This window comes from Numenius arquata, chromosome 2 (assembly GCF_964106895.1).
Source record: "Numenius arquata chromosome 2, bNumArq3.hap1.1, whole genome shotgun sequence".
Taxonomy (NCBI): Eukaryota; Metazoa; Chordata; class Aves; order Charadriiformes; family Scolopacidae; genus Numenius; species Numenius arquata.
This window is the reverse complement of record NC_133577.1, coordinates 71,396,906-71,423,274: the sequence shown is the minus strand read 5'-3', so window position 1 is coordinate 71,423,274 and position 26,369 is coordinate 71,396,906. Positions and strand designations below refer to the sequence as shown.

At 35.3% G+C, this 26,369-nt stretch overlaps 1 protein-coding gene across 1 annotated transcript in view; it reads left to right on the top strand.

Moving 5' to 3' along the window:
- Positions 1 to 25,917, top strand: part of IGF1 (insulin like growth factor 1) — a 55,918-nt gene extending 30,001 nt beyond the window's left edge. Inside the window, exons 3-4 of the mRNA XM_074167196.1 lie at positions 8,587 to 8,768; positions 17,657 to 25,917. Of these exons, the coding sequence (XP_074023297.1) occupies positions 8,587 to 8,768; positions 17,657 to 17,716 (242 nt within the window). The 3' untranslated portion in view covers positions 17,717 to 25,917. The remainder of the gene's footprint in view (positions 1 to 8,586; positions 8,769 to 17,656) is intronic.
- Positions 25,918 to 26,369: the final 452 nt, after the last annotated feature.

Genomic DNA, 26,369 nt, shown 5'->3' with positions numbered 1-26,369 from the left:
GTAGAGGGAGAGAATGACCTCCCTCAACTTGCTGGCCACACTCTTCCCTATGCAGCCCAGGATCCCATTGGCCCTCTTGGCAACAAGGGCACATTGCTGGCTCATGGAAAGTTTGCTATCCACCAGGACTCCCAGATCCTTCTCCTCAGTAGTGCTTTCCAGAAGATCCACCCCTAACCTATATTGGTGCCTGGGGTTCTTCCTCCCCAGATGCAGGACCTTACACTTGCCCTTGCTGAAGGCAAGGAAGGAAGGAAGGAAGGAAGAAGAACCTCATTAGGTTCTTCTCTGCCCAGCTCTCCAGCCTGTTCAGGTCACGCTGGATAGCAGCACAGCCCTCTGGAGTGTCGGCCAGCCCTCCCAGTTTGGTATCATCAGCAATCTTGCTGAGGACACACTCTGTCCCATCGTCCAGGTCATTGATGAATATGTTGAACAGGACTGGGCCGAGTATTGACCCCTGGGGTACACCGCTGGTTACAGGCCTCCAACTTGACCCTGCTCCATTAATTACAACCCTCTGAGTTCTGTCACACAGCCAGCTCTCAGTCCACCTCACTGCCCCCTCATCTAGCCCACACTTCCTTAATTTTCTAATGAGGATGTTATGGGAGACACCTCCTTCAAGGAATCACATCACATCTATTCCCTACAAGTCTTTCTAGATGCCATTAAGATAGTATTTACTCACTGAACTGTAAGGCTGGAAGACAAAGCAAGTGATCGGTCGTTACCAGCCTGATGCAAAGCCTACTAAGGGCAGTGGAAGTCTTTTCATTGACTTTAATAGACCTGGGATCAGGTTATATATAAGTAGCTTCTGGCACCTAATTCATCAGGAATAATCCTGTGTACACTAAAAGATATCCCAGTAACTTCAGTGATACTAGGATTTTACCCAATTATGGTTTTTGCATTGTTCTTCATTTGGTAATTCAAATAAAAGGCAGTTTTGTATCGGCTATGGGATAAGAAGGGTGTGAAAGGTCCTATCACGATTGATCATCCTTTCACCACACACAAGGGTAAGCAGTAATTATTTACTGTTAGAGCATATACAAGAAGAAGAGAGAATGTATTTTCATTATGGATGGATGACTGGATTACCATTGTCCTTGATGCACTAGGGGGGCAATATTTAAATGTAACAATGACCTACTGGTTTCTAATTATCTTGTTCTAAACCCTGATAAACCTGGCTATTCTTGCAATAGTGAATTTCTTTCCAGCAAAGCATTTCCCTTGCCAAAGTATATATTTTTTGGCAGCATCTGGCACTTTCCAGCCCTGGAATCTGACGTAGGCTTGTAAATTGTGCTAGGTTGGCAAGGTTTTCACCCTCTAGAGCACTGAATTGGTGTAAAATAATACATTATATTGTTTCCCACTCTTTCTGCTATTTTTTTCCTCAAAAGAATTCTAAACTGAAATTTCCGTTTTGTATCCTAATGCAATACTCACAAAACTCTAGGTCTTTCTCTTCACACGTTGCAACTGGCTTAGGAACTACTGTGTGAAGCATAATGGCTCTATCACATGCTCAGTGTACTTAATGGCCTCCAAAGCAGCATTCCATAAAAAGGGCAGAGTACAGTGCAGCTATATGTGAGAGGAAATTGTTACAAGTGCTGTACTTTGGAAATAAGTTTAGAGGAAGAGGATTTTTTTTTTCCAATTAAATACACAATGAAGAAAAATATGCTTCTGAAAGCATATTTCTAAAGGAAAAAGTTACTTTCTTCAACTGTGTGGCAGACTAAATAAACACAGACATAAAAATTAAAAAAGAAGACATCTTTTGGAATAAATCTGCATTTGTCGGCTGACATTAAAGAAGTTAAATAGTTGTTTTACTCTCCATTTGAAACCTCAAAGAGTTTTCATTCTTTCATTAGGTCCAGTTTATAAATCCTAATTATTCAGACAAAACTGAACTCCGTGAAGTCTTGATAGATTTCTCTTATAGATCAGTACTAACCGAGTGCCTATGCTTTCCCAGTCTTACTCGCCTAGAATTTCAGAGCAATAAGCAAACATCTTGCCTTACACTCAGTAACTAATGCAACCCAGTATTCCACAAAGCAGTAGCTCTAGTGCAATATCTCAATATTAACAAATGCGTATGCTTTCATAAAGATTTTACTTGTGCATACTGATAAAGCTTATCCTCTATTCTCATGCATATTAAATTAGACTTCAGAGCTAGAGCATTCACTCATTGAGCATTTATAAATGCTAATATATGCTCATTCTGATGAATACAAACAAAAATCAGTCTAAGCATAATAATTTTTTGGCACTAACAAAACATTGAAGGAAAATGGAAGCTAAATATTAAATATTGTAGCTTCAAAATGCATGCCACTTATTTACATGAAAATCAGATTGCCTACTTTGCAATGTTTAAACCTTGAGGTATCTCTGTTAAGGGACTTTACAACAGTTCACAAGATTTGTTGTTTGTTTGTTTGTTTGTTTTAACAGTTCATAGAAGTATCAAAATACAGGCATTTCCTGCTGATTGAACATTGACTCATAATTTTCCAAATACAGATTAGAAATTCCAGAGTATCCTCAAGAAGTATTACCAATATAACATTAAACTGTTTGTCTAAGATCACGAGATGAAAAGTGATATCAACAATCTCTTATTTTGCATATGCATGTATTTATAATGCAAAAATAGACAAGAATACTAGCCTGATATACAGAACATAGTTGAAGAGGTATGGAGATACATAATTAAACAGTAGACTGGCTGGTGTTCTTTTTAGAATAATATGTGTCATTGTATTTAACTGTTAAAATGGAAATAAAAGAGAATGGCTTTGTACTCCACCAGTGACATACATTTTGTGATTTAGGACAAATCACTTTCAATGGAATTAATTTTCTTTGACTTCAGTTACCTAGAAGAAGTTGTGCGTATACTCTAAGACTAGATCAATTATCTTTACCTGTAGTCAATGAAAGAACATGGGCTCTTCCAGAGAACAATTCATTTCATTTTAAGCAAAGCATTCAAAACAGGAATAACTCACTCTCCAGACACACCTACTTGTTGACTTGACTATCTTAAACTAGATCCTTAATTTTCAGATAGTAAAGAGTAAGATCAATCTCAAATTCAGCATCCCTAGTCTTCTGTGCCACCATAAGGCACAGAGTACATGCAACTCAAAAATACTCCAACCACCAGCTCCCAATCTGGACCTAGCATACAGGATGTGCTTGTTCAGTTCCTACACTGTAATATAGCACCATCGACTCCCAACCTTGTTGTTCAGGCCACAGAAAAAATCTGTCTGGACTACTGCTTCATAGTATGCTTACATACGTCCAGATACTGTAAGCCACAAACTGGACACAGTGGTAAATGAGAAAAAAGGCTCGTCATTACACTTCTCTGGAGGATCCCTCACAGAGGTACCCTGAAACTGCTATCAATGCTTCAAAATTATACAAATTATATTATCCTGATGTTTTGATAGAAACATTTTGAGTTTCTCAGTACAAGATTATAGTACACTAATAGGTCAATAGATTTTCACATTACTTTAAAAGGTGCAGTTACAGCTGAACATAGACTCTAATAGCAGGTTAGGAATAAGTTCACTGTTTTTCAGATTTATAATATTTTCCTGAATTACAATCTAAATGGCATTCTCGGGTTCTATTGCTGGGCTAACAAAGACATATGTACAGCAAATCTAAAGACTTACATAAAAGCTCCAGGACTCAGTATCCCAGTTCTTCGTAGAGTCCTCTAAACAGTAGATTAACTTTGTGTTTATCCTGTGCTATTTCTCATGTAATTTCCTAATGTTAATTCTACAACAGTAGATTATCATCCTCCACAGAATGCCTAGATACTTTGACAACTGAAACTTCTACCATCCACCTACACCAGTGCTTCTCACATTGAAACCATCAGTAGAGCAGAACCAATGGCAGCACCAGTGGGATGTTTTAGAGGGAAGGGGGTGGGGAACAAAGAAATCAAGTGTAAACAAGCCCTACTGAATTACTCCACTGACTTTGCATTATTTAAAGGGAAGTGCTGTTAGTACAGAAGCCAGCTGTTTAACTGTTGGAATCCTGTACCTTGGCCTGCTTTCAGGGACTTCAGAACAGTGTGACTAGACTTTCTATCTGCTTGTAGCACATGGAAAGAAACATTCACATATTTGGTAGAGAAGATTAAATGGGAGCCAAAAATTCTATTAAGTAAACTTTGACCTACATGATATAAAACCTCTTTTGAGCAACAAAAAAGGAAAGAAACCTCCAAGGAAATCAGTGTACGTCAGCAAAAAGGAATGCCTAGGGCTGTTATATGTCCACAGGCAGCACTTTGAAGGTTGAGTAAGTATAAGGGGCTTTTTGATAACAGCTGGAAGGCAGCACTCCAATTGTGTCAGAAAGATGAGGAAAAACTATATGGGTGCCCAGTATACTGACACAGCAGGATCAGTCAGTATTTTAAGGCAATATCATAAAAAAAAATATTAAGGAACAGTGAACTGGTATTAAATGTGCAGAATGTGTTCACTAATATGATTTTGGTCTAGAAATTAAAACTTAAGTGCTTAGTTACGTCAGTTCCTACGTAGAAGAGCACTCAGGCATGTTCTTACTGTTGAATATGTGTTTTAGTCCAACAGACCATGTAGAAGCTTGAACATTTGCCTAGATCTAAGTGCATTGTTTGGTAACTTGATGAACTGGGACCATCTGATCCTGCAGTCCTTCCAGAAGGCGATGGTCCAAATGCTGATAATATCTGTAGAAGTGTTAGCATCTCCTTGTAATTCTTTATCTCATCTTTGTCTGTGATAGCATCTTTTGTATACTGCAGCACTTAAGAGCTCAGCAGCAATTTAAAATCTATTGGTTTAAAATTAATTTAGACATCAAATACTTCTCAAAAGTAGACTCCACAATCTGTCTTTTTACTTATTTTTTACTGATCTTACTGTCAGAAGACATCATACACAAATACATAAGTGATGTTATTAAAAGTTAGAGTACATGGCTCTACTTTATGTACCATCAAAGAAAAATCAAACATATTCCGTTGAAATGACTGTATTTACCAAAAAGTCATAAATCTTGTACAAGAAATTATACTGATAAACTGATAGAATGCTATATAACCCATTGTATGTCATTGTCTTTTCTTATGTCTTGAATCAAAAATAATTAAGGAAAGAAGGCATCAGATTATATAATTGTGCTAAATTTAAAATTGCAAAATAGAAGCAATGTTGTATAAGTACAGGCTCAACACTGACAAATCAGAAAGAACTATTGATTGTTAAAAGAGATGAAACATTTTCAAAAAAACCAAACCAATCACTTCTACCAACCATTTCATCTTTGGCTTTAATCATGACAAAGCTAAATGTTAAACATACTAAACAACAAAATTTTGTGATCTTCTAAACTTTACATTTCATTTGACTATTTACTTCATAAGCCCTTCATATATCAAAAAATGCCACTATTAGTCATTAGTGCCTCTTAGAAGATCATTCTGACCAAAACGTACCACTGAGAAAAAACGCCCCAGTAAATGCTCTACAGAGTAGATAATCGGCTTCGCTAAAGAACAAGGACACTTATTTTTCTAATAAATTTTACATGGTAAAGACATTTATAGTCTTGCTATTCATGGAAGGAAGATTTCTTCTATCAAATTCTGTTGTTAACTCATGGAAGTTCCTGGCCAACACATTTCATACTATTGATTCTAAATTTTGTCACCTGGAGGTAATATTATCTAACTAGCATGAATGTCATAAGGAACTAACATTTGTAAGATTCTTAGAAACACAAAATATTGTAACAGTCTCTTCTCCCAAGTAACAAGTGAAAAAACAAGAGGAATTGGCCTCAAGTTGCACCAGGGGAGGTTTAGATTTGATATTAGGGAAAATTTCTTCACTGAAAGGGTTGTCAAGCAGTGGAACGGACTGCCCAGGGAAGCGGTTGAGTAACCATCCCTGGAGGTATTTAGAAGATGTGTAGAAATGGCGTTTAGGGACCTGGTTTAGTGACGGACTTGGCAGTGCAGGTTAATAGTTGGACTTGATGATCTTTTCCAACCTAAACAATTCTATGATTACTTAAATCTTTTATTGGATTGATAGAATTTTTTTTCATTGGCAACTTCTTTTCTAGGCAGAAAGGTCATGATAAGACAGATGAAACTACCCAGTGAACTGAACATCCTTATTTTTACTCTTAGCAGCAGCTAGAGAAACAACCAAACCTCCATGTCTGTTAGTTGCTATGATATACCATTTAAAGGAAAATATTTGAACAGAAGCTTTTAGAGCATGTTTGTTTACGAAAAATTGGCAGACTGAGAAAAGTAAGCTAACTAATCAACTATTTGTACTTACCATTCAGCTGTTTCTATTAGGAAGAGTTACACCTGCATATCCAGGAACAGAATTTGCCCTTCCATGTTTTAAATGGGAGCAAGACAAAATGTGGAAGAGCTCTGAGTAACCCTCACCATAACGACATTCCACTTTTTATCATGACTGCTAAATTTTAAAAGTATTAGGTTAAGACAGCCTGCTTTACAGACTTCAGAAAAATCTCCAGGGAAAAGCTTGTATTTCTATTATAACCCAGTGAGGGAAAATAGCCTGGAAAAAAAAACCCAAACCAAAACTTTGTGTCTTAATATTTATAATACTTTTCAGTGAGACACAGAAAACAACACACACACACAGAGACACACACACACACAGAGAAAAAACAAAATATTACTGTAATCTACTCTTGGCTTGCTTTTCTGTTCAGTCTTATGAAACAAATAATTTAGCAGGCAATGTACAGTATAGAGGCCCTCAGTGGATTGCAATATACTAAGTAAGCATGTTTTTCTTTTTGTTTAATTTATAGTCCCTGGAAGAAAAGACATTTAAAAACCTATTGTCTGGGTTTACAAAGCACATAGGGATAGTTATTTCTTAGCTGACTGTGTTGCTGGCTAAAACGTTAGACATACTTTACCACTAGAGGTCTTTCCATTTATGGATATACTAAGGCCTCAAGGGTTCTTCATCAGTGGACATATGTTTTAATCACAGAGAATTGCAAAATGCAATGTTGTCTTCAAATTGCCAACTGCAGGACAAGTATACGGATATTAATGTAGAATATGCTGTATAAGCATTGGAGGCAATAAATTCCCAAAGAGAAACTGAATTTTCATCTTTTTTGATACCTTTATCTAGTTTGAGTAGTTTCTTAAAATGTAAACTCCTGCCAAACTCTGTGAATAACAGATTTTTTTGGTCGCAGTGATAAAACCGAAGGGGGAAAAAAAAAACCTAGAAAAAAATTGGTAGAGCTGACTGAATTGAGTTACTTCATTTTTTGGATCTTGGTGCAATTTTCTTTCCTTTTTTTCCATATTTTTGGGTTCTTAACCAATGTGGATCATTCTGTAAATGGAAACATTTAATGCTGAAACTGTCAAAACAAAACATTTAACCTTTTCAGAATTTTACTGTCTGAAACCAAATTCTACCAGAACTTTAAAATAGATGTAGTAAGTAAACAACTACTTTTTTTGGGTGAATTTACTGCTTCTTCATTTTTAGTTAGTCAAACAGGGTAACTGCACATCCAGCTGGGCTGCATACAAACAAACGCAGGAAATAATGGGTCTGTAATCTTTGCATAGTATAGCAGAGAAATCAACAGTTACTAAAGAAATCATAAATCACTGAGAAAAAAAAAAGAGAGAAGAGTGTAAGAGTTCTATGAATAAAAATGTGACCCTTTAATGCAGTTGAGTGAAAAATGCAAAACATCTGCCAATCAAGTAGTTTCTAGAGTTGCCCAGTGCAAACACAAAACACAGGAAAGACCATGTTATGTCAGTCCCATTTCCTATCTTGTGTAAAGCTATAGAATGGAAAACCTTCTGTTTTTAACTCTTCCATAAGCCATCTTCCTATTTTTGCTGCATTTCATTGGTTATTTTGTTACTTTACTTCCTGCTTCCCGCTAGTTTCTGAGCTTGCAGATCTTACAGCCTGTGCAGTAATATACAGTATTTATCTCTCCTTTGGAACACACAGACTTCATGTAGTGACTCAGTGTAGCCTTTTTCATTAGAAAATACTTGCCTACAACACAGGCAAAAATCTATGATCTTTAAACACCAGATACCTCAGTCAGCTCAACAATCAGTTTTCATCCAAAAGCTAAAGGGCAAATTTCCTTTGCAAGACTTCTAAATGCCAAATTTTAACTGCCTTCCTCTCCATTTTTGGTGCCAAAACAGTTCAAGAAAATCTTTTAATAATACTTTTCTAAGAAGATGTAATTTTGCTCAACTGCTTAAATAGCTACCATCCATAGACAGAGATCAAAGCTGGCCATTTCCAGGAATATCTTTCAAAGCTGTATAGAGAACAGGGTCTTAGAATAGGTACACACAGGCAGCCTCTACAAATGTCAGTGCTGATTCAGTTAAAATAATGCAACTTAATATGATTGCTGCTGAGATCTTTGTATTTTCTTTCTAACATAAAAACTTTCCATTTGTGTTTTGAATAGGTAAGCCTACAGGGTATGGATCCAGCAGTAGACGCTTACACCACAAGGGAATAGTGGATGAATGCTGCTTCCAGAGTTGTGACCTGAGGAGGCTGGAGATGTATTGTGCTCCAATAAAGCCACCTAAATCTGCACGCTCTGTACGTGCTCAGCGCCACACTGATATGCCAAAAGCACAAAAGGTAGGCCAGGTTGGGAAAAAAAAATCAAAACAAACAAATAAAAAAAAACCCCAAACCCCCAGCCCTACCTATTTTAGGGAAGGAAAATTCTGTCAAGGCTGGTAACATAGCAAACAACTGATGTGTTCTGCCTACTAGGGACACTGAGATTTAGTGAGGTTTTTATTGCCTGTCATAGGAAATAAGTAGGAAATGGTGTGTTCTATCTCATGTCTTGGAACACTGAATAAAGAATGGTATTGCTAAGATAGCAGTTGTGAGGCTTCATATCCAATTATAAATAGCACCTAAGACCTCTTTCAAAAGAGAAACCAAACACTGAATATTTAACAACTGATCTATCCAGAACCTCCTCACTCATCCTTCTTTGTCAGGAAGATGTAGAGTGAGTGATCTAGAGGGAAAATGCAGCTCTTCTGCAATTTATTTTACATGTAAATGAACAAATAATTTTTTCTTTCCTCATTATTTTGGTGTTGGTTTTTTTTATTTATCAGAACTAAATTAACTAGATAGTCACTGCAATCCTTACATACTTCCTTTTAACTATTTAATGTTTAACATGTATATTCTCCAAGAATTTCAAATATTCATTGGTACTATTTGTATAGTTGTGGAGCTCAGAGTCTCAAGATTTTTGTTGCTGTCATACTAGATATACTGTACATATATGTAGTTAAATCTCATCTCTCCTCAATAGAGCCTACAGCTCAAAAAACCCATCTTAGACTAGGCTACCATTAAGCTCAAGTCCAACTGTCCCTCCCGTTAGAGTTGTGAACATCTGTTTTACATGTTTTCTGTCATCTGCTGTAAGCTTCTAGTGATATATTTTATTGCTGTTGACCCCGTCTGTCCTACACACACGTTGGCTCCACTCCTACAGTTATCTGAAAATTTTTTCTTGTAAGAAATGGAACTGCACGAAATCCGAAGATTACATAGGAACTCAGGAAACCAGCACTATACACTAATTTCCTTAATATCATCTTTATGAAAAGAACAATTGTAATCGTTCCAGCCTCCATTTCTTTTCCATAAGTCAATCCATAGAATGCAATCCTTTCACCTCTTCTTGAAAAGTTTTTAACTTTTTAAAGTAATAGCTGTATGATTCTTCCTGGGAAGTATCAACTTAGCCATGAACATCTCAGAAGGCACATGTGACAACAAGTGAAATCTTCTTCAGGTAGAACTCAACCTTAGACAAGAAAAAGACTCTGGTTTATTCCTCTCTGGGCACACGTATATTTAAGACTTGCGGGAAAAGAAGAAAACAGGCTTGGCCAGTAATCTGTGTGCTCCTTCCCGTATTTGTTGCTAAGGTGATGTGTAAAACATTCTGTAACTTCAAGTAAAAGGAGACAAGATACCTGCCAGCTCTCCACACCACTTTCTTTGGTGGGCCAAACAATGATGTCATTCTTTAGGCAGCTGTCCTTTTCCCAATTTGAAAGATAGACAGGAAAACACTTTTCTTACAAACAGGAAGGAACAGAAGAAAGGCCTTGCATCTTTCAGCAGCAGCAGGGGAGGTAGTGTTCAAGAGGGGATACTGGAAGAAGGAAAAAATTAGAGGGAGTACATAGTAATGGAGAGAACTTGGTGCAGAAGAATTCATCCAGAAAATTAAAAGGAGAAAAAAATCAAGAGGTGAAAAGGGCAGTAAAAAGACAATGAGGAGCAGAGAGAAAAAAAAGCGGGAGAGAATTAGATCAAAGAGGCTGAGAAGATGAGAAATATTGAAGAACTGAATGAACCATGTCGCATCACACAGAAAAGACAGAATTTTGAGAAAAATAAAGAGAGAAAATAAAATTAGAGAAAAAATAATATTAAAAAAAAACCACCTTTAAAGAAAAGGTGTGAGGAAATAGGGAGAAAGGTGAACAGAAACAGAAAAAAAATAAATGCTTCTTGATAGGAACTTGATAAAATAGCAGAAATCTGATGGGAAAAACAAACTGAAGTTTTCACTAGTATCTGTGGATGGAGAAAATTAGATTCAGGAAACAAAAATACAGCAGGGGTAGGAGAAACTATTATTCAGATTTATGATAGATAAAAGGAAAATACAGGGAAGGGAAGAGAAGGGAAACAATTCATTAAGAAAAACTATGTGAAAAAGCTCTGGTACGTATTCTCATGTAATTATTTTTTCTTTCTTTTTTCATTTTGCAGACAGCTGTACATGCCTCTATTAAGAAAGACAATACCATGTTCATACTTTCTTCTTTGGATAGGCTCCCCCAATATGAATGCATTTAGCAAATTCATAGTGCTTATATGTCACTGACTTTAATTAAAAAATTAATTATACTAAAGTCAAATTATCTTTCAGTTGAGCATTTTTTTCTGCTTTAGAACATTTTTCTCTCTTAATATTACATATTATATAGGAGATACATATATATATAAAGTGGATGTATTTATGTAGGACAGTATATATATGACCTCTTTAATATTTTTTGATTTATATAGAAGATTTAAGGCAGGATTAAGTGGAATATACAAGATGTTGTACAGTTTCTCTCAGATTTCATACACAAACAGTTTCTTAAGCTTTTCATTCTAATGTAGTTTTTATTTGGCATCTCCTCATAACTTTTTTAATAGACAAATCCGGGGTTTGGGTTTTGGTTTAAGGGTTTTTTTAAGTGGTCTACTTTCCCAGTTTTCACAACCTCTTTGCACTCAGCCCATAACAAAATTACCTTAAACCGGAGGAGCCAGTGAACGCAACAAACACGCATAATAGCTTGCAGAGATAAATGAGATATGCATCAGAGGACAATGTGATAGCTACAGGCTAACCACCCTAAAGTCTTCAGTGAACAGATGGGATAACTCAGAGTATCTTTCCAGCTGGGTTTCAGCACCGTGGGCCTCGAATAAGTTGTGAACTACAGTAATATGCAGTTTCTGTTAGTGCCAACATCCTCCTCAGTCATCTATCTAAAGGATACCAGACTCTCACCAGAGTGTGTCCCCTCTACTTACAAAGAAGTTTCTCCGCTACTTCCTGAAATACTTTCTATTTTCTGAGCCAAAGCCTACAGAGGTCACCTAACCATCTGGGTCACCAACTCTCTCTGGGATGAAAAAACTGTTTGTAGTTTGAGAGGCTTCTGGAGCATTCAAACCACTTTCTCCAGCGTGAGACAATAAATATATACAAGCTGAGGTACAAGAAATATACAGAGAAGTGGCAAGTCTGTTTTTAAAGCCCTAATCTGGCATAGAAGAAAAGCTGTCTTCTTGGTGACCACTGGACAATTGTAGGTCAATGAGAAAATGTTTGTTTCAATAGCCTTCACACATCTCTATAACAATCATATCTGAAGCAGATTTTATACAAAAGCAACATAGCTGGCTAAGATTTAGTAAGCCATTTACTTTATATCTTTTGTTTCTGTTCCTCTGAATTTGATCGGCAAGGGTAGATTATTTCTTTAAAACAGAATAGGATCTATCCATATAATCTACATTCAGTCAATCTGTGCTCTAGAATATATTGCCCTGATCATTCAGATCCCTCAGTAGAAAAGCAGCTGAGCAGAAATATAGAAATTACACAAAATATGAAAGAATTACAGGTGATGCAACTGGTTTTCTCTAATAGGCTTCCTAAGGAAAGCTAGGTGATTAAATGAGATTTTCGGTTTAGTGTTCAGATTGAAGAAATAAAAAAAAAAATTCAGGACAACTGTTCTGGACTATTTAGGTAAGGGAATAGAATAATTTTAGCTCCCATTGAAACACTAAGGCCAAGGGTGATGAAGATTGGTTTTCTTTTTTAGTTTATTTAATTTACTTTAATGTATATACCTTTCTATTATTAATATTTTTGTTATTATCATTAATTAGTTCTCTATATCTCTTTACCACACTAAATGAAAAAAATTATGTTTTGAAAAGGGAAAATCTGAAGTTTCACATTGAAACTGCTGCAATTTAATATTTTGGTATTTCCAAAGCAAAACATTTTAATCTCAAGAAGTCAAAATAAAGCTTTTTGATTTCTTGCAGCTCTATCTTGTGAAACTGATCTTCATTAAGCTATTTTCAATCTCCTCAAATTTCAGGAAATTTAATATTACTCAAAATCCCCTTACTTTGCTGCTGACCATCTTAATTAAGCTACTGAAATTTAGTACTTCACCATTTTGCATTAATTACAATACTTTTCAAAACAGGACCCCAGTAAAACAAACAGTTAAAATACTGTAAAAATTAAATTTTATTAAAACACTTGTAGATTTAAACAAAAAGGTAATTTTTTGCAGGATCACAATCCAGCAAATATTCCTATTAGTCTTGCAGCAATTTTCTTTTGCAATAAATTTCATTTGAAAATTCATAAGAATAATCACTTTTCAAAGAAAAAGGAAAACCTAAGCATTTGATCAAATAATCCAACCAACCTGTGGGATCTGTTGTTCACTCATTTACTGATGACTCACCAATTATGCTCATCCAAAGCCTATTTTGTTTACTTGCTTGCTATTTGAATAGTCTGTTGAAAGCTTTCAGCAGAATTCTAACTATTAAAAAATGAGAGATACTTAGGTATTCATCTTGCCAGAACTGATAAGAAATAGGAAGTGATCAACTATATAATTCAAATCCATTATAAAATTCTACCCTAATTGCAGTTATTTATGTACATAAGCAGAAATTATTCAAGAGGAGACAACTTAATCATATGTCATCATTTCTAAAACCAAGAAAGGTATCCCTGAATTTTTGACAAAGAGAACAGGTGTGAAACCAAAGCATATTACATATCAAGGTATTTTTTTTAACCTAAAGATACTAGAATAATTGTTGACATTGCCTTCAGATTAAAATCTCATTTAATGAGCAAATACATCAGGTAGTAAGGCAGAAGTAAGAACAGGCAGAAACTTCTAGTATTTGTGCTGGAAAGCAAAGCAATGTTTTCACCTATTTTTACACTATTTTACAGAGTTTAAACTGTGAAACAGGTGCATGAAGGGGAATTAAAGTTCTGTCTTCAGTGTATATGGTTCCATCTAGCTTTTCTTTCATTTGTTTCTTTCTCTTCTGAGAAATGCTAATAAAAGTTTAGTCTATTTTCGCTTAAGTGAATTAAGTCTTAACAGCAATTTGGAAAACTAGTAAATAGAACTTAGTAAAACAACTGTTCTCTGTTCAAGCAAAGGAAATTGAGCTATTTCTACAACAGTTGTGTACGTGAGGGAAGATTGCGACCTTTTTGAATGAAGCAGTATCACAGAACCAGTGGCATAAAAGCTCTTAGCAATTTAAGGCTGCAAGGTACCTTGAAAATTATTTCATGAATGTGAACACTGGCAAGGTTGGTTTTAAAATCCAGTAAATAAAGAAGAAGAAAAGCAAAAAAACCACAGTGTCATGCCATGCACCCTGAGCAAAAAGGACCAAAGAGGAATACATCTTGACATAATTTTGCTCTTCCTCAAATTTTTAGTCCTTATTCTTTAGGCCTTATGTGTGGAAAATACACATAAATACATATAGTGACAAAATAACAATAAGAAGCGGTATCTCTCAAAAATCCATTTCAGATTTTATCTATCCTTCAAAATTTAAATAAATACTATGTGGGAATAAGAGAGAGAAGGAAAAGATGTCAATATTTTTAGTGTAAGAAAATGCCATTAAGAAAACAGAAAAAGCATTGCGTTATTTCTCATTAATCTCTCTAAGATTGGCAGATTCTTTTGTAATTGGCTCAGTATCAACTCACAGATACATTTACAGGCCAAAATATGCACAATGGCACTAATCCTAATTTCTGTTACAGCCATGCCACATTACAAAGCCAATGAGGGAACCTTTAGGTGTAACAGATAGAAGAACTTGGCCTCTACAGAAAATTATTTTCTCCCATTGCTTACTTTCCAGCCTTGTTATTGTGTTACTGATCACACTGCCCACAGAACCAAAAAGCTTTCAAAGAGACCCCAGAGAGTTCGTAGCTAAGATATCATGCCTGTTACTACAAACATTAGACTTTCCACTTATTACCAATAAAGGAAGAGATCTCCTAATGCCAGTATGAGGTTTGAATGTCCACCCTAATAGGAGAAGAATGTTGCTGCACGCTTCCCAGTACCCTTCCATCTTAGTTAAATGACCCTTACTATCACTGAGGTAGTTGTTATCCCTATGTTAAGGCTGCCCTGTCTCCAAAGATCCATGCTTAAAGTGACAGGTTAGCAGTCTGCGCTTCTCTGTTTGTGAACTGACTTATGCAGAGTTGACATTTTGCATCTCTCGTCTTAAAATGCTTGTTGTCTTTTTCTTGGTCTGAGTATCAGCTCAGAGGATTTGATAATGAAACAAGCATCACAGATAACAATTTTATTTCTAGTTACAGGCAAGCTTTTCTATACCAGTGCAAATGCAGGTCTGATAACCTGATTCAGGCATTCACACTTTTTTTTTCCCAATGGCATCAACATCGCATACTTGAAAAAATGTGTTATATGGGTCAAAACATTTTCTAGCACACGTTACAGCCGCCACCACCAGTGCCACTTTATTCCTCAAAATGCTGATTCTAGAGGAGAAAGTGTTCTAAAAGTAACCTGCCATCTTCGCTCAATTTCAAAGCTAGCCTGTGTATTATGAAAGCTCTTTTTCCATCTACTTGTCAGTATTAAAAGCTGCAACTGAAACCCTCCTGCATCTTAGGATTTGCTTTATTTGGATGATAAAGCCATTTTAAAGTCAGGCAACAGTAGTGGAGACAATTTATATTTTCATTTGGGAAACTTAGAGTTAATTTTCAATCTAAGTATACTTTGAAAGCCACTGCAATGCAAAATGGCTGCTGTTTCAGAATAAGGCTCCCACTGTCCGTTTTATAGATCACGAGTGTGCAGCCTTTAAGAATGCACAACTTTCTGCAAATGAAACATAACTTGTAACTTTTCCTATGCAATGGCAAATTCTCTTCAAAGAGGAGCACCTAGGGGCAGCATTGACAAGGATATTTTGCTTTGTTGCCATGAGGAAAAAACAGGGCAGATGAGTCAAGGAATTACTGTTTTCTTAGTTCATTGTTACCAGTACAAGCATTTGTAGCATAAGGGAGGATCCTTAACAGTGGCAAACTCCTGTGAAGTGCTGCAATGATGATTTTAGTGAAAATCGGTGAAAATTGAAGGGTTCATCCAGAATGAGTACTTCTGGCTGAAAACTCAGGTACAACTTAGGGAGAACTAAAGACAGAAAAGGTAGTTTTGGAAAAGCTGGATGAGAAACAGGCAACAAAAGAGCAAAAATTATTTTAACTTATGGGTAAACAGAATTCTGTTGACATTTCTGTTTCTGCATTTGATCCATGTTAAGGAAGCTATTCTATAGCAGTATTAGCAAAATTTGGTGAAAACAAGTCAGTATCCTACTGAACTGGTCACAAGAATAGGGACTAGATTAATATCCTCTTCCTCATTTAGTATTGCATTTCGACTAAGAATATCTAGAATGGCAGATTCCTAACAAAGACATTCCTTCATTATTAATTCTTTGTTATTAACAAATTTGGCTTGTCAGTGATGATAAATCTTACTTTGGCTCAATGTTCTTACTTGGTGGTGGTATAATTAATTTAACAATTACTAGTACTGCTTGGTTGGGGGGTTTTTACATTCTGAAAATAATAATTCAACTCATATCCATCAGACCTCAATCCAAAACCAATGAAAATGAATCAGCTCTATGTAAGGTCAAGTTTTGTGATCCTTTGCCAGTTTCTGATTTATTTTATGTTTAATAGATACTGGAGGCAAATGGAAAAGTTATTTATAGAATAGTATTTTATATTGGAAATCATTTAAAAAACTCACAAAACTACTGTAATGCACAAAATCAGCTTCCATTTTCTATCTGCCAATCAGAAAAGCAGGCAAAAATTTCATTATTTTTTAAATTTTAGAGACTACATTTCCTTTTAATAGGGCTTAAATAGCAGATAATGCAGTGGTAGAGCTGCATACACATGCTTCACCTTTCTCAAGGAGATTTTTTATTTTTGGCTTTTCTTAGGACAACCAACATGATTTCAGTTAACTAAGAATTTTAATTCTGATGAGGATTATAAATATGGAGAGTTACTTAACAATTCTGCCTCTAGTCTGGTACAGAATGTTCAAAGATTTGGGCCCAGCTAACATTTATCAGCAAGGCAAATAAAAAAATCAAACTGAAAGATATATGCCACACCCATCGCTGCTGCTGGAAACTGGCTTGTGCATGGAAAGACAGTGAACTGAGGGCATTATTCATTCCAAAGCACTCTTGATTTGCCTGGCACATCACCCTGTCTCTTTTTGAAAATACAAATTATTTGGCTGCGGCTACTGCAGTGAACCCACACTTTTTGTCATCCCAAAGGCCTTATCCAACAAAAACCTTACAAATTTAATACGCCATTTATGCAAAAAGTAGGTAACAGAGTCCCACTCAGCAATTTTGAAAACCTCTGACCACTGGGTACCAAAGCCCAGGAGGCTCCATAAATCCTGCAGTTACAACTCTAAAGTTCCCTGGCCCCTATACATCCTGCTTTTGTAAATGTCCTTGTTCTGAAACAAAGAAAATCTTTGCTACCTACTGTATGTCTAAGCTCATCCAGGTTCCAGCATGCAGATGTTTCCTCTGCCAAGCTCCGTAATGACAGCAATCAAAGTGTTTATGCCTAGGAGAACACGGAATTTAGTGTACAGAAGTTTCTATAGTTAATTTCTCTGTGAATTGGCAGAAGGGCTCTAAAAATTCCAGCATTCAGGATAACTTGTTTTCTCAGTAGTATAAGTTTTGTGGTCATACAGCATATTAAAACCTATCTCGATTAATTTTTTTTTTTATACCTCCAGGAAGTGCATTTGAAGAATACAAGTAGAGGGAACACAGGAAACAGAAACTACAGAATGTAAGAACATGCCATCCACAAGAACGAAGAATGAATGTGCCATCTGCAGGATACTTTGCTGTAAATAAATTATTTGTTAAACATTGGAAGACTTAAAAAAAACCTATGGTTTAATAAGCTTGATGAAATCTCAACCAATGGGCATTCTCCCAGTGAACAATGCAACTAAACATTCCAATATTAAGTCTTTAGAGAACAGAACACTTTAACCAGCCCAGAGCTAAAAAATTCTGTGGTTGATATATTACTGTTTGTTAACCTGTTTTAAATGTCCTGCACAAAATCTCTTAAAGTCCTGTGCCCCTCAAAAGCCTAAAAAATTATGGGCCTTTGATGGATCCAATTGCACTAAATTAACCTATGAACACTGGCTGCTGGAGTCATTCATCAGCCTTGTCTAAGTGGTGTTTTTTTTATTTGCACTTCTATACAAGCAACAGGCTGTTTGTTTTACAGTGTCTGATAACATTGTTTGTCTACCCCTTCATATTTGCACAGTTTGACATTCCCAGTAACAGCAGCAGTAAGGTAACATATACATTTTTAAACATCCATTAATTCCATCTGTGGCATTTTGACAGAATATGGGTTATAGATGCATTTGTTTTAAGACAGTTTTATTTTTCCTTCTCTTGCAAAGATGCAGTTTATTGCAATTTGTGAGACAAAAGGTTTTTAAAAGCAGTTAAAGCATACATAGGCTCTCAAACCATTAATGATTCTTCCAGGTAATTATTTTGCAACAGTATAGGTAACTTCTTTCTTCCTCCATATAATGCAGTATGTAAAATTTAGCATATCAATAATACACATATATCAAACAGTATGTAAAAATCTCTGTTTTATAGTACAACGGTGCTATTTTATAGTTTGTTACATGAAAGGGTCTGGCCAAAACGGTAATAGGTAAAAGCAAATACAGAAAGACCAAGCCAAAGACTAAATAATGAAATCGTTTTTAAAATATTCAAGTTTAAATGAAGTAAAATGGCTTCAGATTCCAACATGGTAATAACTTTCCCATCTTCAAAAGAAAATTCAGATACTTGTTTCACTTTAGGTGTTTGAATATCAGTTTTTCCACTTACAGTAATGTGGAACACAAATTCATAGATGCCTAGGCCCAGGGAAGACAATCTGAAAAACAGCTCTCAAGTGACTTCAAAGGGTCACCCTTCAGGGCCTAAATCCTTCTGAAATATCAGCATTTCACTCAAACATAACAGAGGGTTACTCAAGTTCTCTGCCATTTTAATTCTTTCCACAATCAGATGTGACTAAACTGACTGTTAATTAGACTGCTGCATCTCTCTGTAAATTAGAAAAGCTAATCTAATCACCAAATTACAGTGTAAAAAGAGTCCTCAAGAAGAGATGAACCATATATGTCCTTCAAACTGCTATTCACAATAGCTTTTCATGCACTCTTGTGGGAGACATAGATTTCCAGATAATCTCTGACATGTAACCTTGATAGGTACTGCACTGATTCTACCCTGAATAACACTGTGTCCTGTGCTCCATTTGAGTAAATCGTCTCAGTGCTAGATGGGCCAAGCAGTAAAGGGGGATAGGTAGCCAACAGTGTCCCAAGATGAGCAACCAACTTCTCTGTGAGAAAAGGGAAAAGAAGGCAGGGGAGAGTGGCCTCTTCCATCCTGTCCAGAACTGCAATGTGGTTCCACTTGACTTCTTCCCCCATCATCCTGCACACAGTAAACTCAGACAAGGGATGAAGGATCCCTTGGTCAGCCCCAAAGAGCACAGGGAGAATACTGTATGAAAGGAACAATTAGGGAGATGTTAGATTAGATCTGTAAAGGAAGTATCTCTTTCTAAAGGCTCAGATCTGCCTTTCTACTACAACGATGGGAGTAAATGACTGAACTATTCATTAAAACACAAGGGCAGAATATCTGCAGATTGCATATTGTACAGCTCTTCAATAGTTTCCTGTGAAACAGAGAGGGAAGGTTGGTCTTAAAAGCCTAACAAATTTTTGTAGCTCCTTTTTTTATTCCCATAGAAAATTTGGAATTTGTATTTTTTCCAGAAAGTGCAATGTATTCCTATGCAATTCTTTAAACCCTCCGCTTTCTGTGAGATACATGTTTATATGCAAAATAGGCTGCCATCACAATGTAAAAGCAAAGCAGTAAATGAATAAAAAGAATATGTCACAGCTGTCACTGACTGAGATAGTTATGTTGAAAAAGGAAGAAAGTACAGAGAAACAAATGGGGAAACTAACCTAATTTTTTTACCATCAATTCAACAGAGGTAGCAATTCTGATATCTATCACAGCTCTTACAAACCTTTTTTTTGGCAGAGGAGATGGAGAGGGAGGTATTTTTACTTCAACAGGTTTTAAGAATTCTGAAATACATTCTAGGAATAAGCCATTATTTTGATGTCAAAGACATAATACATATTTCCACTTCATGTCCCACGACTCTGTTCCCTATCTCCTCTGAAGTTCTAAGGGAAGGAGGGAGGAAAGGTGTGAGCACAAAAAGCAAGTTGCAGATCTCTGTGGTAGCAAGTTTCTTTGTAGGTAACATTTTACTGATGCACTGTTAACATAACTGAAAAACCGTACATCATTGTGCTATTTAATTCCTGTAAATTAATTCAAAATTTGTTCTATCTTAGGATTCATGCACTCAGATTCAGGCCACCATACTTCTCCTGTTGAGAAATCATAATTAGAAAATGTCACTTAGCAATATCGAACATCAGAGCTTGACAACTGTCTAAATAAATTAGAACAATTGAAAGAAACTACAATAAATAATGAATAGCTACAAGCTTCAAAGGCAACACTTTGATTTACTACAGAATAAATGGTATCACAAAATGGAGAGTAGGTCCATCACCGCAGAGGTGAGAAAAGCATGGATTGGAAATGCATACTTGTATAAGAAATCTCCAGTCATATGGCAGGGAGCACATGATACACCAGTCAGCGTGAAAGATAAAGGGCTGCATTAGCTTAATAATCTCAATAAATCCGCTACTTAAAAGAAGTTGAAGCATGAGCCAAAACATCTCTCTCCCAAAAGTACAAAGTAGTCTGACTTGAAAAACTTCTAATTAGAGAAAATGAAGGGTTCAGCTGGGTTTTCAAAAGCACTCCAGATATTCAGGAACAGGGCTCCCACAGGATGCCATTGATTCTCATAAATCACTTAAGTGGTAAAGAAAATCCCACTCCCCATCCTTCCATATCATGTAAATCACATGACAGAAGTCATAGATTTTTGCATTCAAGAATAGACATAAAACTCCAATTATTACATAGAATGTCACTGAAGTGCAGAAGTAGAAAAATGAATTAAGTCTCATTATTTTCAGTTAGTTCACAAAGGACTGCGGATCTAAACCCACTGAAGTTAATATATCTCTTTCATCAAGGTAGCAAAATTTAAGCCTCATCTCCATAATTAATCATTAAGAGTTTAAATGAAAAATGAATAAATTGTATATTCTGCTCAAAACTTATTTACGAACCTACACTTACATTAGTGTGAAAGAGTTGTTTGAGGTTCATTTGTACCATTCAGTCAAGAGAGAAAAGAAAATCAAATAACAGGATACTGCATTCAGTCCCTGTAGATACATTAGAGCAAGTACGTTTTGCCTAAGGCAGATTACAGTGTCAATTCCTTTTTTAAGACTAAAGCATAAATTAGTGGTAGGCTTTCCTTGCAGAAGTTAATTCCATACACAACTAGTAGCTATGTTCAGTTGCCCCATAAACTGGTTGTTGACTCAGTATCAATGGTTAAAGTTGATTAATGAAGACTCCAGGCCAAGCACTGTGTCTTCTCAGCTCTCCATTGTAACAAGCAAGCACATGATAAGGGAAGTTTAGAAAAGTGTATGCATATTTGCTTTACCTGTTACTGATTTGGCCAACAATGCCAAAGTGGTGCTATTGTTTTGTTTAAGAAAGTACTTGACTAAAATATAAAAGAAAGCATAAATATTTTTTTAATGTATGAAAATTACAATTATATAAGTATGGTTATTAAAATAGAAATACAACTAGCCATAACTTTTCAACTTTTTGTCACTCTGCAATGGGAAAGAAATCTTAAATCAATGGAGATGGGGCAGGAATAAGAGTCAAAATGCCACAAAAATTCATAGACTTGAAATGCAATTCTGAATCTTTACTCCAAATCAGAAATACAGATGAAGAAAAGCATTTAAAGTCAGGGAACAATGGATATAACTGAAAGCCTGTTCAGATTAATGTGAGTCCTTTATCATACCAAAGATTTTTAAGCCACACTCAAGCCTGAAATCACTGTAGAGTTTGGCTTAAAGTCAGTGGCATGATATGATTGAGATTTTCATTGAGCACATGTTTCTATTTTTACCTGATTACCTTCTCACCCATGGCACGTCCCCCAAAAGTCTATATTCTTAAAAAAAAAAAAAACAAAACAAAAAAAACCAAAAAAGCACGAAGAAATGCATCTGGTTTTAACAAGGAATAAAAAAATAAATACTCCTAACATGAAACTGAAGCTATTTTTAATTCTCACCAGTTTCAAATTGTGAGAAAAAGTTGAAATATATGGCTAACAGTCTGTGAATTTTTTTTTTAACTTTATGTGGTCACTATGAATATCCTAATGTGCAAAATTTCACATTTCATTATTTTGTTTTGAAATGATGGTAAGTTAAGCCCAAATAGAGATTCTTGGAACCTATAGGCTAGATAGAATACTTATGTTCTGATGAAGGTATAATCAATATATTTAAAATGTTTTATTTTTAGTCTGAAAAGGAATAGTAATAATTTATTTGGGGACTCAACCTATACTGGTCCCTCTTTTAAGGATACTGTTCAGTGCAAACAGGTCTTCCAAATGCCAAACTTCTATTCAAAACCAACATTCATTCCTCCCTCCCCCTCCTCACAGCAAACCTACTTAAAACACTATTGTAACAATTTTATTGTTTGTCTGTTTGTTTTGGGGAGGGTTGCTTTGTTTTGATTCACTTTGTTTTGATTTGGGGGGAAGGGGTAAGGAGGAGGAGATGAGGCTTTCAAGTGATTAAGATTTTTTTCCTCTTGGGTACAATCCACAAAAAATAAAGAATTTGCCTTGATGAGATTACTAATTATCCAATTCATGTGTGCAAGTAGCATTAAGTAAAGCAACTAGATTAAAGTTGTCTTGAAAGAAGGAAAAAAAAATTATTAACACAAAGTTTTTACTCATTCTAATCCTACGCTATACATTTTGCTTCTCACAGCATTTGAATATTCTACTGAACTATGACTGTCTGAACACACAGTATCTGATATATATAAATCTTCTTTGATTTTTTTACATGAAGGGTGTTATGGGAATATCTGAAACTTGATTACATATAGTACAGTATAGAGATACCAGTCTAGCAGAGACCAAAACAAGAAGGACCTCCCTGATGCTTACGTTAGGAAATCTTGTATTAGTTGCATAAAGGGTGTGCGTATGTATGTATAGATATACACATATATATAGACATAGGTATGTATATGTGTGTATATAGATTGTTATAATGTGTGTATGTGTGTGTGTATTTCATGCTTTTCTTCTTTTTCCTCTGAAGTAAAATTTGAATTTCTTGGTTTTTACACATTATTTCTCATGGATTATATTCAATAATCCAATTGGAACATAATTTTAGGAGAACATTGTATAATATGGGTGTCACAAGTCAAATCCTACCTTTGTTTTTCACACCTAAATAAACGACCTGGTTTTTAAATCATAAGACACTTCTTTGCTGTCATCAGGCAAATCTATTTATCTGTTTAAGTACAGATATGAAATACTAACTTTGAGGGCCTTATTATGAAAACATATAAATTCTGTTAAGTGAGATTTTTTTAAGCGTAAGCATTTCTTCAAAGTAAGAACAATGTAATATGAACAAAGAAGAATGAAAATTTCTGTCATTTAATAATATCACCTCAGTTATTCACTTATAAATTAGATGGGTTTTTTTAAGAATAATTCACACCTCTCCATAGTACCCTTATATATTTCAGAAGTGGAAAAGGCTGAGCACTGTAAAATCCTATATCCCAAATTATTTATAATACTTTTTTATTTCTGTGTATTCTTCAGTAACTTTTCATTTTGCCAGCTTGGCTCACAAAAGCATCAACATGATACTTCTGCTGCTAAACATTCTTTCCCAGAAATATTTAACATACATACACCCACCTACAATATTTACATATTCACACTTGATTGAAGTTCTTAAGAAACAGCATAAATATGGTTGGGAGATTTTTAATTTTTTTTTTCCACGTTTTAAAGGCATGAATCATTTTTAATCTAAATCAAAGACATTCCGTCTTACTGTATTTTACATTCATTAGTATCATCTCATTCCTCTAAAGCAAAAACAAAATACCTGCAGAACAAAAAGGACTCTGTCTTGATAAATAGGATCATGCTTCATGTGCTCGTGTTAAAAAAAGGGTTTAACCAGATAACTATATTTACAACTGATTCAATGAAATTCACACTTTGTAGTGAAATATTTAACTTTGTAAATTTTAAAATCAAATTAATGTTCCACTCTTCCTGGTTTACTGGCATTAATCTGGTTTATGGTATAAAAAAGCCCACTTTAACAACGATCAAAGGATCCAAGACCAATAGACTAAAGTGTTATGAGCAAAAGAGGTACAATGTGCTTATTTTGTGCACATGGATGAATTTTATCTTAATTTCTTTGTTTTAGATTGGAATTTCAAATCAAATTGATATAAATACTGCATTAGAATAATACTCTTCATTATTTCTACTTAGAGACAAGTTTCGATATAATAAAGTACATGCAAGTTACACGGCATGACACAGTATATAAATCTTACCTTTTCATTTATTACCATTTCTAAGGAATTATTTCAACTGAATTCTATAGAAATCCTGTGCAAGATGAAAAAACAGTTGCTAAAAGTGTATAATGATAATAGTTGCCTGATTAAACAAAGTCTCATCAAACATGAGTCATAAAATGCTCCACTGAAAGCATTCTGGTACTTCATAATGTTCTGAACAGCCTCACCTGTAGTCTGATACTTCATGTTGTTTTTATCAGAATGTGATGGTTCTGTTTTATAGTTTCTTAATCCCTGGAGTCTTTGGGTTGAATATTAGACATGTTTATCAAGCCTCAGGATTTTATGAAATAATGTTAAAGTAAAAGAAGCAGCACCACCTGCTGCTGATAATCAAATCATACATGAGCTTTCTCTCCTCCCAAATTATCTGCAAAGTCACACAGAAGTGATAAATGAAGAGATCAATAGCACTTGGTTTTCAGAACACCTTTTCCAATAGGAATATTACCTGTACTCCCATTCTTCACTGTTGGACTTCAATTGGTATCCTGACTAAAACTGGGGTTTCCATGATGCAAGCATGAATGTGGATACGTGAATTTCTGATTTCACTACTGAATAATGCTACTATTAACATTTCAAGTCATTATAAACAAACAGTGACAAGTGTTAAATGTTCATTCACTAAAAAACATTTAAACTCTCTATTAAAGTTCTAACTGGATTTATTCTTTCTTTTTTATTTTCTTGTGCTTACTCATAATACAATGTCACTACTTGATGACAAATAATATTTCATACTGTGTATGTAACATCATTGTGTTGCAGAATCCCCCAAATACCTCAACAATGTCTTTGTTGCGCTATTCTCCCCATTTAGCACTTATAAGCTTTTCTAGTAACTACCAATAAATCAAAAAACCAGAGCTCTTAATGTGTACAAATATTAAAAAAAAAATCAAGAATTTTTGCTAGTTCGCAGTTCACATAATGCCACCTTGACCATTCTCTTCCCCTCTCTCTACGAGCTGTCTAGAACAGTAAACTTTGCTCCATAAATAATAGTGTATTCATGCTTTTAAAGGCTTTTATATGCATTTATGGTAGGTAAAGGTTGGAAGAGGTAGTTGACTGATTTTCACTTTTATCTACTTTGATTTCAGTAAAGGGCTTTGTCACTCTGTATACACAAAGGCTGATGCACCCTTTGGTTTGTAGAATGTACTGAAATGTTTGCAACCCTCTTGGTATCAGGTCCAAAATGTGAAGCATTACTGTTAAGAGGGTATCTTTCTAATGTATTTGTATGTATAGTTTACACCTCTGTGAGGTCTAATAAAGGATTATGGTTAATAAAAAATGCGTTGAAAATTCCTCATCCGCACAGATTTTGCAGTAATTCACATTCTTCCTTTCTCTTCCCTGGCATATACATTTCAATTCTCAGAATACACCAAAGTCAGGACATACCTTAACAGGATGAGCAGGCTTCACTCCTAAGATAGGACTGACATGGAAAGTTAACTTACTGGCTCAAGAGCGAAAACGTCAGCAGAAGGAAATATGGAACCTATAGATAAAATGAATAGTAATGAATGACCAGGAGCAAACTGTATTCATCCACAGATGAAGATATCTGAACTCTGGTATACAGCCACTCGCTCAAAAGCTCCTTGCTATATGAGAACTAGGTGGTAGCTAATGTATACTGGCTCTTCCAAAGATATCCAAGTGACATTTAAGGAACTACAGATTACTATGCCTTATATCTATCTCTATCACTTAAATTGTTCTCAA